At 47.7% G+C, this 13,333-nt stretch overlaps 1 protein-coding gene across 1 annotated transcript; it reads left to right on the top strand.

Moving 5' to 3' along the window:
- The first annotated feature begins 6,716 nt into the window (after nucleotides 1–6,716).
- Nucleotides 6,717–12,262, top strand: LOC104639265 (lymphocyte antigen 6E). The gene is made up of 3 exons (XM_010307301.2): nucleotides 6,717–8,514; nucleotides 11,078–11,197; nucleotides 11,778–12,262. The coding sequence occupies exons 1-3, from the start codon at nucleotides 8,463–8,465 to the stop codon at nucleotides 11,984–11,986; spliced, it is 381 nt and encodes a 126-aa protein (XP_010305603.1). The 5' UTR covers nucleotides 6,717–8,462; the 3' UTR covers nucleotides 11,987–12,262.
- The last annotated feature ends 1,071 nt before the right edge of the window (nucleotides 12,263–13,333 follow it).

A 13,333-nucleotide genomic window follows, 5' to 3' on the forward strand; every position in this document is an offset into this window, starting at 1 on the left:
CATATTTCATTTCCAAAAATACCCACCATTGCCAAGGCACGGTGGCAGAAACTCAGTGCTGCCCGAGATGCTGTCCTGCTGCCAAGGAAACCAGCAGGAGTGGTTCTCAGCATCTCCCAGGCATTACTGAAATGGTCCTGCCCATATGGACCCTTCCTCTTATTTGGAACAAGAGGGAGCTGGGTCGGAGGCTGTCACAGCAGCATCCCCGCAGGTAATCATCTCACCTCCCACTCCAGACCCTCCGTGCTAAATGCTACACCGAAAGCGTTGGCAGGAGGTGAAACCAAGCTCCTGAGGCTAAATGCTACGGGGAGAGGCTCCATCCAGACAGGTAAACAGCACAGGGCTCCAGCCCTGAGGCCACACAGTATAGCATGCTTGTGGCACCCTTTCCATCCCCAAAACAGGGTGGTCACATCCAAGTGGCCCCTTGGCACTGGGATGTCTCCTGAGCATGGTCTGGGAGGTGTTTCTTGGCATGGCTAAATGTTGATAGTGGGCAATTGTGTGAGCCCGTGCCGTATCCTTGACTTATTTACTGGTGTAGAAGTAGGCTTACAGATCTTTTTTGTTATCATAGTTCTTTGCGGGTCTGGCCAGGACCCCACCGTGCTCTACAACTGGCGTGAGAAACCCAAAGGAAGCAATGCCTGACTCCGGCACGTGGAAGGATTGCTTGTTCAGGATGGCCTGTTGCATCTTCCCCTTCCTGTCCACCCTTCCCCGGGGAAATGAGATCAAAGTGGGTGGGCAGGACCCATCCCACCACCAGGACCAGGTGGCAGTGAGGGCGCCGGTGATGTCATGGCTGGATTTTGGCTGTGGAAGTGACACTAGTGGCATTACTTGGTGCTGTGTACGTGTCAGAGATGCCCTGTTATGCCTGCTATGAGCCACACCTGGAGGACATGGGTTAAGGTTTTGGCTGCAGAACAGGTCTCCTGGTGCTAAGCCCACCCCAGATGTGTTTCTGTTGGCACTTCCTTCATCCTATCTCCCTTTCAGATTGAACAAAAGTGGGTTTTCCTCCATGTGGGGAGACAGGAGAGAGCGACTGTGAGCAAAACCAGGGTCTGACGCCAAACGCTGTGTTTACAGCCCAGAAATGGGAAGGCACGTTCCTTGATTTTGCTTTCAGAGAAAAGAAATCTTCGTGGGCCTCTTTTCCTATGAGAGATCCTGTTTCCTGCCTCCTGCCCTGCTCCTGCAGCAGTGGTTGGGTTGTAAAGCAAAGCTGGCAGGAGCAGCGACCACAGCTGCTGCAGGCTGCGGAGCAAAAGTCACCGCTCTCCCACGCCTGTGACTTTGGGCATGCCTCTCCTCACTCAGACTCAATTCGGAGGATTTGGAAGCCTTTGCTGAAATATTTTAAAGTCCCTTCAAGGCATGGTTGTCTTTTTCCTGACATTTTAACAAGTTGGGAGTGGGTCAAAGCCTGGTATACAGCGTGTGAGATCAAGATGGGGCGAGTTGTTCCTACCGTACCCTTTCCGTGGCAAGTAGGAGGGTGTCTGCAAAGCCAGGGTGGCTTTTCTACCCTGGTATTGCTCCCTATATCAGCGTGGGTGGCTTTTGGTTCCCATGCCCCTCCCAGGCTGTCATCTGTGAGGTTTACAAGCCCTTGTTTGAGCTGAGTGGTTGGCAAGCTGGGTTTGGAGGGGCTGGTCTGCTGGTGGATGGGATCGATCATGGCACTTGAGCTGCTCTCATCATACCCCTTGAGCGGTGGGGATGGGGTGAGAGGAGCCAAAGCCCAGCTGCAGTGTGCAGAGATGCTCTTGACGTGGACCAATGCCTTTCCCTCCTTCTGCTCGACCAACAGTGCAAACGCACCCCAGCAAAACCATGCCCTGCTTTTCCAAAATAATAATAATTAAAAAAAAAACCCAACCAAACAACCAAACACAGACTTTGAATTTTTGGCTAGCCCTCCTGGGAAAATACCCTTCTGCTTGCCCAGTGAGGGATACGATCGCATTCCCAGATATCGTACTGTTTGTTTCTCTGCCCTGCTGAACACACCCGTCAGGCTGGGATTGTTTCAGCCAGGATAAATCCTTGATCTGCAGCTCCTCTGCCTGCCGTGGGCTCTCCTCCTCCAGGGACAGCCCTGCTCTCCTTGCCCTCCTTGGCTGCAGTTGCGGAGGTTTCAGCTATTACTTGAGGTGTGACAAGTTTCTAGACGTAACGAGGGATGGCCCAAGCTCTTGTGCTCACCACGCAACTGGGGTTTTGATGCCGTACCTGGCTGGGTCAGCAGGAGTGGGTCAGGAGAGAAACAGGAGCATCCTGATCTTCCCACGCACGTGTTGAGTTTTTCCACTCATGATGAGTTTTTCCACTCTCAGCTGGGGTCTACTTGGAAAAAAATCAGACCCAGAGCCCCTAAAACAAATTAAGAGTAGAGAGGTTGTCTATGGAGCTCATCACAGCTTTCCCATAGACAGAGAGAAATGTGTTTTCCTCATTTTACTCTCAGCTTTCACCTAACCTTGGAAATTTCAGCTATTGGGTTTCAGCACAGAGGATCACTTCCAGGCCTGAAATACCCATCGTGCAAAAGATGAGTCAAGAATCTAAAGCAAATTAAAAAAAAAAAATATGCAATTTTTAAAACCATGACTGTTTCCTTGCTTTCTGGGGCAAGGTGTGCATGTCTACCCTTTATAATGAGCAGACATGGAAAATTTTTTTTCTTACAGAAATAAAATGGATAACTAGACTAAGGCTTTCTTGGTGTCCCTGTGGATGGCTGTGGAGGCTCTCACAAGGCCAAGTGCTACCACAGTTGTGTCCTTTATAAGTTTTTCTTGCATATCACTGGCCTGGCAGGTTCAAATGACTGCTCTCTACACCACCATGTAACTCCAGGAATTTAAAGTTCCGTTTAAAAAAACCCACAAAACAAACACAGAAACCCCAGAGTGATCAGAAAGACACTTGTAAAGACAAACATAAGATCTGTCACCTACTTTTCTTCCTGTAGATGTTGGCCAAAATCTTCTGCAGCAAAGGTTTTGATCGGCCTTTCATAAGTGTTTGTACTGGCACGGCTCAGATGCTTGTTGCAGCCCAAGATTTCCGAAGAAAGACCAGAGCATCGCTTGTCAGGACCAGCGTGAACATGCGGCACAGGGGACGGTTCCCTTTTAGTGCCTGCGTGTTGTCTGCTCATGTCATGAAAGAGGATGAGGAGGGCTGGACCTCAGACAAGGGGAAATTCCCACTTACAGTGAAAAAGCAGTTTTGGGAATTATCAACTGAGCTGTGTTACAAGTGCAAACTTAAATAAACCTGTAAGGACCATTTCTCCCCAAACACAGTTGTGGCCAGTGACATTTTCCTTGGCGAGGACTGGCATTAATTCTTTTGGGGGAATCTCAAGAGGGTAATGGATTTTTCTCTCTCACCTCTTCTTCCTCCTCCCAACCATCCTTCTTCACTGCCCTTTTTCCTTCAGACTCTGGAGGTTTCCAATATATCCCCTCCTGGCTGAAGAGATGCCACCACAGAATAATAAACCTTGGCCCTGGATCCAAAAACGATGATTCACATCCATAAGTCTAACCTCTTTCCTCTACAAACAGGGTGGTTACAGCCAAATTGCTTCCAAGGAGCAGCCCCATGTCAGAGCACTATTTGAGACAATGCTGGTTGGGGTGTGCCCAAGCCATGTTGATGATCTGATGGCATGGATGGCGTGGGGCTGGGCTTGTGCCCTGTTTGGTGAGCTAGTCTGGATTTGGCCCTTCAGGCAGGGCATTGGCAGAGATGTCAATCACGGTGGTTGACTCCATGCATGATGGTGGTGTTTGACATCTCCCAATAAGCCTCCAAGCTGATGGGACAAAATTATCTCTTAGGACCTTGGAGGTTAAGGGGATGTGGCAAAATGGCTTTGGTTCCCTGTTGACTGGTAGATGTGGCCCCAAAGGACTCAGGTTCCTCACCCATTGTGACCGATAGCAAGGCTCCTGGTGACCACCACAGCTGCCATGCTGAGATGGAAGCCTACCCACACCACCTTGTATTTCAGCCAGACACGGTGGATCAGGAATACCCCTGTCCTTCCTAGCTGCAGGTTTGCTGGCTCTGTTTTCTGACCTGAGGAGCTCTGTCCTGCTGTTTGGAGCCTACCAAGTCAGCTACAGACCCAGATGCACTTTGGGAAAGGGAAGAACGGGGCAGGCTGCCTGCAACAGTCAGGCCTTAGGTGGAAAAGGCAAAATACCACATGCAGGTCTTCCTTTTTTCCTGGCGTTTCCAGATCCCATGATCTCCTCCCTTCCAACCCTTCACCTAACCCTGTTGCCATTGCACAGCCAGATGAAGCAACCCAGCCTTCCCTGACCTGCCAAGGAAGGAGGAGAGGACATGACCAGATCAGCCTGATGCTGTCCAGGGCCGGGCTGGACCTCTTGCCCTGCATGCACCATCTGCATGATTCAGGGACACTGGGAGCGCTACCCATGGCTGCTGCCTTCTCACCTTGTCCCATGGCCTCTCCTTTCCCTGTTGAGCCTGCAGTTTACAACCCTGAGCTGAAACAGAGAGTTTCCTCCATGCACCACAGAGGAGAGCTGAGATTAGAGCCGCTCTCTAGAGAGAAAAAGGGAGAAAGTGGGGAGAGCTGACATTAAACCATCCCCGGACCTGGCAGTTTGCTCCACCTCGCTGCTCCATCACGGGTTGAAAACACACTTTGTCTGGCTCCGGTTACACAAAAGGGACAGGCCTTGCACAACCAGCTTCCAAGGTCTGGCACAAACACATGCTGTCAGCTGCCAACCTCCAAGTAGGTTAAGGTTTCTTCCTTAAAACTCACAGGCCCTGTTAACTGTTTAATACCCTTCGTTAACACCCACCTAGCCCAATTTCTGCCGCAAGATTCACCCTGCTGCCCTCCTTTCTCTTTTTTTTTTTTTTATGTCCCTGGTAAAGTAGTTTTAACACCTCCACGCTGCATTCCCTGAACTCTCCTGACACCATCCACACTTCCCACTACACCAGTTGTCTTTTCCCTGGCTTTTCTTCCAGCTCTCTTCTTCCCTTGCTTGAAAAAAGTGGGATGCTCTGCTTCAAAGGAGCCCCATCCCCCGCTCCACCTCCGTGGTGCTGGTTGGAGCCCAGAGCCCTTGCGTTGGCCCTGAGCGTGATTGCAATATCAACAGCGCACAAGAATAGCCTGGTTTTGGGACCTGGCCAGACCCCAGGCTGGGTCCCAAAGCTTTTTCAGTCTTCTCTTTCAGGGACAGAGGGATAGGGGTCAGGTGATGCCCCAGATGCCTTCCCCATCCAGGTGCCACAGGAGACCCTGCAGTCTGACTCCAGTGGCTGGTTAAACTGGGATTTGTGGAGCTGTGGAAAACGCTCCTCAGACCTTGAAAGGTTGTGGTTAATACCTGAACAGTGTCTGCACATCACAACATGTACATTTTGCGCAGCGCTAAGCAATGCCACCATAGGAGAAATGGTGAAGCATCGATACTTCCCTCCCATCCCATCTTATTTCTTTACCCTCACTTTGCCTGTCTTTAATTATTTCCCCCCAAGCTTTGTGTGTTTGTTTGATTTATTTTGCTTTGTGCTAATATTTCTCAACTCCCTCCTTTTCTCTTTCCAGTTCTGGGTGAAATATTAATCTTGTTTATTATTATTAACCTTCCCTCTCTCTAATCTATTTAAATGCTTCCTCACATTTCCACTTCCTATAGCTCATTTCTCACTTGCAGATTTTCTATTCAGCTGCACTTTTCTTTAACAGTGTCATTTATTTACTGTTCATTTATTTGTTTTAATTTCAAAGCCTTTCTTCTTTCTTATTGTGTTGCTGTGTTCATGCATTGCTCCCTTCTTCCTGTTGAGGAGCTGCATTTTTCTGCTCGGTTGGCTCCAAGATGAACTGAATTCAGTGCGATAATTCCGTTTCATGTTTGTATTTGTGACGTGGATGGAAGGGAACGAAGTTTTGGTTTCCATTTCTCCAGCTGGCTGAGAGAAGCCTGGCTATTATACATAAAAAACCCCACATGGACTAATGCCAACTATTTCCCCCCTGTAAGGCCCTGATAACAAGTGGATGTCGCAAACACCCATCTTGACATGGGCAGGGATGGGCTGATGATGACCAGGGAGTGTTGAACAAGGACGAAGCCTGCGGAGGCAGGATAACATCTTGTGAGACCACTCTTCTATTCCTGAAACATGCTGACAAAGACCATCTGTGCCCTGTGCACCATGTGCCTGTGACAGATCACCACTCACTTGGTCAACCCAGAAGCGGGGGAACAGTGAGACCCCCCCCCGGACCCCCACAACCCACCGACTCATTTCTAGAACATTTCTGAACATTCCTGAGCACACACCATGCCTGCTCAGTGATGACAGATCCCCGCCTATGGGGCGGGCACATCGGTTTATGAAAAAGGGGAAACATAAGTTTTCGGCGCGCGCCCACCACCTGAAGACTACAACTAAGAGCTGAGAACATCACTGGATCCAAGGGTGGTGATATCTTTTCTCTTTTCTCTCTCTCTCTTTCTTTCTCTCTTTCTTTTCCTCTCTTTGTCTCTAACTTCATTTTCGGCACATTAGGGTAATATTGTCACAAGTTTGTGTCCCTGCCCGCAGCAGGAGGGGTTGGAACTAGATGATCTTTAAGGTCCCTTCCAACCCTAACCATTCTAAGGTCCCTTCCAACCCTAACCATTCTATGATTCTATGATAAGTTTTGCTAAACCCTGACCTTTCGTAGTTCTGCTAAGTTTTGAGTATTGTTATACCTTTTGCCAAGCCTCTATCTTTTGTAATTCCACTGAGTTTTAAGTAAATTTGTGATTTGTTTGAACCTCTAGAGTAATTGTCGTTACTCCCTGACTACTGCGCAGAGAATTAAAAAGTTAACTTCACCCTAACCCCCTGAATGGGACGGGACACCCCCATGCTCTAGCAGATCACATTTCCTGTCTGATGTCATTCATGCATGAATTTATACAAAGTCTTGTTCAGCGAGTGTGGCTTTTTCACAGATTATTTCCGAAGTATCGTTGCTACATTAGCTGTCACGTGGGTCTCTCGCATCCTTGCTAAAAGAGGAGGTAATTAAAGATTCATGCTCAAGGTCAGGGCGAATCCAGGGAACACAGTGGAAGACTTTGAAAACTGGATGCTCATCCTGCCCACCCTGCTCTGGGCACAGGCACAGACAGAAATCGTTGGGGGCCAAAGCTGCTGTAGAAAAGGAGGAACTGGGCAAAGGAAGAATGACTGGAAGCAAAAGACACATCACGGGGGTTGGGCATGGGGACATCTGCCCAGGATCTTACAGACAGGTGATCAGAGGCAGAACCTACGAACCATCTCCTTGGGGAGTAATTTGGGGAAAAGCAAGAGCAATTGGATGTTCTTTATTCTGTTTCCACATCATTTGTGACCTTACAAACCTTGACTCTGAACTACCCATGGTCATTTCTCTCTCTAAAGACAAAGGGTCCTGGTCTGCTGAGATGTCTTCTTGACCAGGACTTGTTTTATTTCTCAGTAATTTTCACTCCCACTCGTAGTTTAACTCCTGCAGACGTTTCCATGCACTTTCTGTCTCCGCTGCATCCTCAGTCATTTGGCAAGAGGTGGCAAAGCGGTTGTGGGAGCAGAAAGGGGGAACCCAGAAGGACTGAAAAGGTCATGAGAGACTGGAAAAACCTGACAGAGTCCAGAGTTGATCTACTGGTAGCAACAAACATCATCGCTTGGAAACCTTGGATGCTTCTGGAGGACAGAGAAAGAGAGCAAAAGAAAAGCATCAGATCCCATCCCCACCTGGCCCATGGGAGCCACTGAGTGACAATCTCCAGGCACAAATAGTGTCACTGCAGGGATGATACGAGCTGGTTTTCTGCTTAAAGCACTTTTCTTAGTACAAGTGAGATCATTCTGAATGACTGCAGACAATCCAGCGAAAATCTTCTTTTTTGCCTCCTCTCCCACTTCCCACAGATATGAAGCTCTCATATCATGGCAGACAGAAAGGATGGAGGATGCCAGGTGACAGCTATGATCTTGCAAGCGATGAGCCACCCTGGACAAACGCAGCTGCCTCTGCTTTGCTCCAGGTTTCACACAGTTCAGCCCAACAGAGTAAGAAGGGACTCCCATGTTTGAGTCAGATAAATTGTTCCCCAAATTAGCAATGCAGACATGGTCAGCAGGAGTAGACCTTGGGGAAAAAAAAAAAAAAAAAAGATTGGATCTGAATGAGATATAAAAGAAATTGCTACCTGGAGCCTCGTAATAAATTCCTACGCACAAACACACCCATCACTGATCACATCTTATGTGCTGTCACTCCCCAAACCTCAAATTACTGTAATCAAAGGAAGTCGAAGTAAACGCAGTCCCAGTATAAAACCTTCCCGTGGTGCACCTTGCCGCATTGTTCAGTCTCTGAGGGCACAACGACCATGAAGGCTATTCTGATTGCCCTGCTGGCGGCAGTCCTGTGTGCTGAGCAAGGTAAGGAGATATGGAGGCTGGGAGAGGATGAAAATTTCATTTAAAAAAAAAAAAGTAGAGATAATGCAGGGACAAGAAGATTTGACAACTCTTTTTGCAATTGGTTGAGTCTTGATATTGCAGTTTTTCTTTGGCATCAGCTGCATCAAGCAATATTTAGTGTGGTTAAGTCTTACATTTTGGGTGAGTTCTGCCGAGGTGCCTATAGCCCAAAGAAGATGAGCTCACTGCTCTGGTTTCTCACACCTTCAAGTAGCAAGTTCTGACCACTCACATCTGAAGATAGATGTGTGAACCGAGAAATGCTAATAGGAATTAAGCTGGGCTCATAGTTTTGCCTTTCAGTTTTATTATTGTTCCTGAATGAAACTTCAGGAGTTGTTGATGAAGGTAACAGAGATGGTGTTGACACCGCATCTTCTGTCAGCATTTCACTTTATTTCCCACAATGACATTACAATTAAGAAACTAGGTTGCTGGCAGATATTTGAAAGCCTAAAAGCTCTTTGCTCATAGGTTTGAAGAGCTTTTTTAAGTGTCTGTGAGTGTGTTTATAATGGGATCCGCAATGCTTTGTGCTTGTCCTCTGTCAAGAGGAGGTTGCAGATATAACTAGATAATCGTGAAGAAACCTCCAGTTGGTAACATTGGCTCTGTGCATGTGTTTGCAATCCCGAGGAGTACTGCAAGCCTTTTTGCACCGTTAAGGCTATTTCTGGCTGCATTTGCAAAACCAGAACTAATGGAGGGTGGAGGCCAGGCGCAGGCAAGGCTTTGTAACAGCTATAATGATTTAAGCTGTTATTGTTTCCTGACTGGGAGGGATTTTCCTTGCATCAGTCAGTGAACACAAGAGCATTTCAGTTGCTTTCGCGCACATGCTCGGCTCACTCGGCTCCATCTGCAGCAGGAAGTGGTTTGAACAACTTCGTGACATTTGGCAGAAAAGCAGATGACAGAGCGCTACAGGGTCTGTAAAATGCAACAACACTTGCTAGGTGCCATGTTTTGGATTGCTCTGGCACGGTCTGCAAAAGGAGGGTAGCCCACAGCTCGTGTTGGGGGATCTCCAGAGGAGAGGTGAGAGTCTTAACTTATCCAACTGATGGAGAAACTGCAAGTGCTGAATAGTTGGTTAAAGAGAAGTTAAAACCAGGATGCAACAAGGATGATTTTATCTGCTGTTATGGAGAACACCTGTGCTTGCAGCACCTGGCATTAGAAAAGACCATCTGGGTAGGTTTTAGAGCAAGATGAACAGTTACATGGTGAGGCACCCAGAGCTGGCTCCAGAGCTGTACCCAAGGCACCTGAGCTCCCCACATCACAGAGGGGAGATCTTTTTCTTCTCCTACCTAGAGTAGTTAAAATGGCCTAAAATGGCTTTTAATTCTCTTTTAAAACTGCTTCTGGAATTATCTAACCAAGCGCCATGGGCATGTTCAACTTCAGAGATGAATTTGAATCAACTGAGCAGCTGGGCTTTGGAGAGTCCCTGGGAGGAGTTTCCTTGTGAAAAACATATTCAAATTCAATTGAAAGGGGCTATTCTGAGCAGAAATAGGAACCTACCTGGATTGAGAAAGCCAGGAGGAACTGAACCAGGGACGTTTCAGCCTAACAGAGGACCCCCGCCTTGGTTTGCAATTTGGTCACCTTCAACCAGGAGCTCTCCACCACTGGTGGCAATGGAGCAAGCTGTCCTGAGAGCAGCTCAACTGCCTCTGCCACCCCTGCTCAGAAATGAGGAGCGTTTCATGGGACTCTGAACAGGAGGGAAACAGATTCCATCAATTGTGAATCCACCTCCAGGGAACGAGATGGCAACGTGCCTGTGTTTCTAGCGTGGCCAGCTAGGCTTCCTGGGAGTTTGACTCAATTTACTTCAGATTTGTTCAGAAATACATATCCTACCTCCTCCTAACTTTGTAATAGACCTGGCTCAGCCCTGCTAATAATATCAGTGAGAACATGTTGTTCCAGGCGCTGGTAGAAATAATCTCTCCATTGTCCAGATCAACCTCTCCCAGGGAACTCCCTTTAATGTGGGTCTGTGCTCAGTAATTTAACACACAGGGGTGTCATAGGCTTTAATTAATTCATGTCTATACAGTGTTTCGCAGATGCAGTCTGAAAATACTAAAAAAACCTAAGCTCTCACCTGAGAACAGTGCCAGTTCATCCTCTCCTTGCCAGAACTGGACTAGACCCAGCTAGGCAGATCGCGAGCTCTGCTTTTGCAGGTTGGCTGTCAACCAGGCCAATGCGGACCCTGGGGAGAAAGAATGGTCACCTGAGAGGGCTGCTCAGACTGAAAAAAATATGTTTTTCAGGTTTAATGACTGAAAAACTCAAGTAAAGAAAGAAAACTCGTTCTGTTCTGCTTGTTTGCCTTTTCAGCTTCATTAATCAAAACCAACGTCTTATTTCACTTGTCATGAAGACTTGTTTGTAACATACTTTTCACCTGGTATTTTACATGAAGGGACATGACTTTTGACGCTTTCTTCCCAGGAGGACATTGCTGGTAACCACTAATGTGTGTCATATGCACTCTTTCCAGTTTCCTCGCTGTTTTGCTACACGTGCGACAATGAGCACTCCAACTGGAACTGTCTTAAAACCTACAAGTGTGAAGACCATGAGAAATACTGTACAACCACATACAGCTCTGCTGGGTTAGGTGAGTACCAGCAACACATCAAGGAGAGGGGGTTTTTTTTTGCCCTTCCCCCCCCCCCCCCGAGACACTCATGAGCAATAGTTTTTTGAGGGCAGTAGTTGTTGTTCACTGACGTTTAAGGATCACAAAATATAACGTGTGAATCCCTCTGGAGTGCCCTGTGATCCACCACCTGGGGTATGTTCCTCACCACCTTGTTGCAGGGCTGGTTGGAGCACACAGATTTTCATCAGCAGACCCTGCTGCTTGATGCGAGAGATCACACACATGCTTTGTGATGGAGGATGGAAGGTGTTGGATGTAAGTAATGTGGTTTTAGAAACCAAAAATGCATTGGCAGTGATTTTTCGCTGTTCTACAGGAAGCACGGCGTGGATTTCTTTCAAGGGCTTTCTAGTGTCATGCATTTGATCCAGGTTGTGTGGATGCTCACCCAGCACTCATCAAATCTGCTGATAGCTGTTACTGCTGCATTGCAAATTAAGCACAGAGCAATACACCTCGTCCTATCCTCCTCTGATCAGCTCTTGCAGAAGAATCTTAAATCACAGCTCTCCTTTCTTGTCTATTCTCCATCCAGGAAAGGACGTGGGATACCGCATCACCAAGAAATGTTCTGCAGACTGCCCTGAGACGAACGTGAACTTCGGTGTGGCGGCTTATTCCACCAAATGCTGTAGTACCTCCCTGTGCAATTTCAGTGGTGCCAACAGCATAAAAATCAGCTACGCTGTGATGTTCCTGGGAATTATGGCCAGTTTGATCTGTGTCATCAGGGCAGGATTGTGATGAGGGGTGGGAAAAGATGTGATAATCCAAGAACCTACAAGGTATTCCCCAACTGAGAAACCAACATGCTCTGTCAAATGTCTCTGACAGGGTCTATGCTACCCTGTTTCTTCCAAGACATTGCTTCAGATCCCACCCACGAAATGGCATGGCAGTGTAGCTCCTATTTTTTCCCTTGTATCATTTGCTGTTTTGTACTAATTTTCCCCGGGGAAAGCTCTTTTGATAGCATGTGTGTGACAACCGTCAGACAAAATAAAGTTTTATGATATTCTAGAGTGTGTTTGCTATACCCACACTAAGATCAGCCTGAGAAAACAGCCCTGCCAGAAAGGGCTGCAGTCTGAATCTCTGCTTCACATTGAATTCTTCTTTTTAGCACCTGGGAGTCTTCTCCTGGTTGCCTTTTTCAATTGACTCAGATGCATCCAGCACCAGCCAGATGACCTGCCTGATGACTCAGCGCTAACGAATAAAGGTGTCAATCTGGAAAGGTCAAAGATATTTGTGTTGTTCCCATCTCAAGCAAGAGGGAGAATTGTTTTGTAACTGCTAACACACAGGACTGGGGGTCTGGCAGGTATCGGCTGTGCTTCTGGCTATGCTGCAAAGTTCTCGTGCGATCTCTGCTGGTTTGTTGGTTTAACCTTCTAAAATAGGTAAAGGTGCCACATCAAGATGCTGGAGATGTCCAAGATGAGGATGGTGCTCCTGGAACCTGTCCTCATAGAAAGGGGACCCTCTGTGCCTGCTTGGAGAAGATGCTGTTGTCTGAGTGATTGCTCATGACTTCCCTGCAGGGACAGGGAAAATGGGAAGAAGGAGCCTGGCAGAGGCGATGGGTGTCTGATCTGGTGGGGAGGTCTCTGCTCTTTCCCTTTCCTGCTGCATTTCCAGAGTTGGGGATGGAGGAAATGGGTTGGAGGTCCCCTGAAGCTCTTGGAGGAACGAAGCTATAGCTAAGACGGGCAAAACAGATGCACTCTTGGAGCTGGACGGTGCAGAATTCCCAGCTGAGCAGCTTACAAGTGCAGCGCTGTGTTTTGGGAGGGCTTGTATAGAAGTGGCACCTGGAAAAAAGCCCTGATGTTTGTAGCCCAGATGGATTTGAGGGGAGTCCTGCTCCACCAAAGCTCAAGACAGGCTGCAAAGGGCATGTGTTTCTGTGCAACGGGGAGAAACCGCAGCGCTGGTCGAAGGCTGTGAAGACGGGATTACGTTTAGTCATCCTGTAAAGATCTAATTTCTGGGCAAGGAGGGTGTTCTGGTGTGTATTTAAATACGAGATGGGCTAACTGAAGAATGGTTGTGTTGTAGCGTTTCTGTGCTGAGGGACCAACAGAAACT

Source organism: Balearica regulorum, chromosome 2, assembly GCF_011004875.1.
Source record: "Balearica regulorum gibbericeps isolate bBalReg1 chromosome 2, bBalReg1.pri, whole genome shotgun sequence".
Classification (NCBI taxonomy): Eukaryota; Metazoa; Chordata; class Aves; order Gruiformes; family Gruidae; genus Balearica; species Balearica regulorum.

Bases quoted from the DNA above. Each gene is read 5' to 3' on its own strand.
- LOC104639265 (XM_010307301.2), top strand. From the start codon at position 8,463: ATGAAGGCTATTCTGATTGCCCTGCTGGCGGCAGTCCTGTGTGCTGAG. The intron at 8,515-11,077 runs GTAAGGAGATAT...CACTCTTTCCAG, and splicing joins AGTCCTGTGTGCTGAGCAAG to TTTCCTCGCTGTTTTGCTAC. The intron at 11,198-11,777 runs GTGAGTACCAGC...TTCTCCATCCAG, and splicing joins ATACAGCTCTGCTGGGTTAG to GAAAGGACGTGGGATACCGC.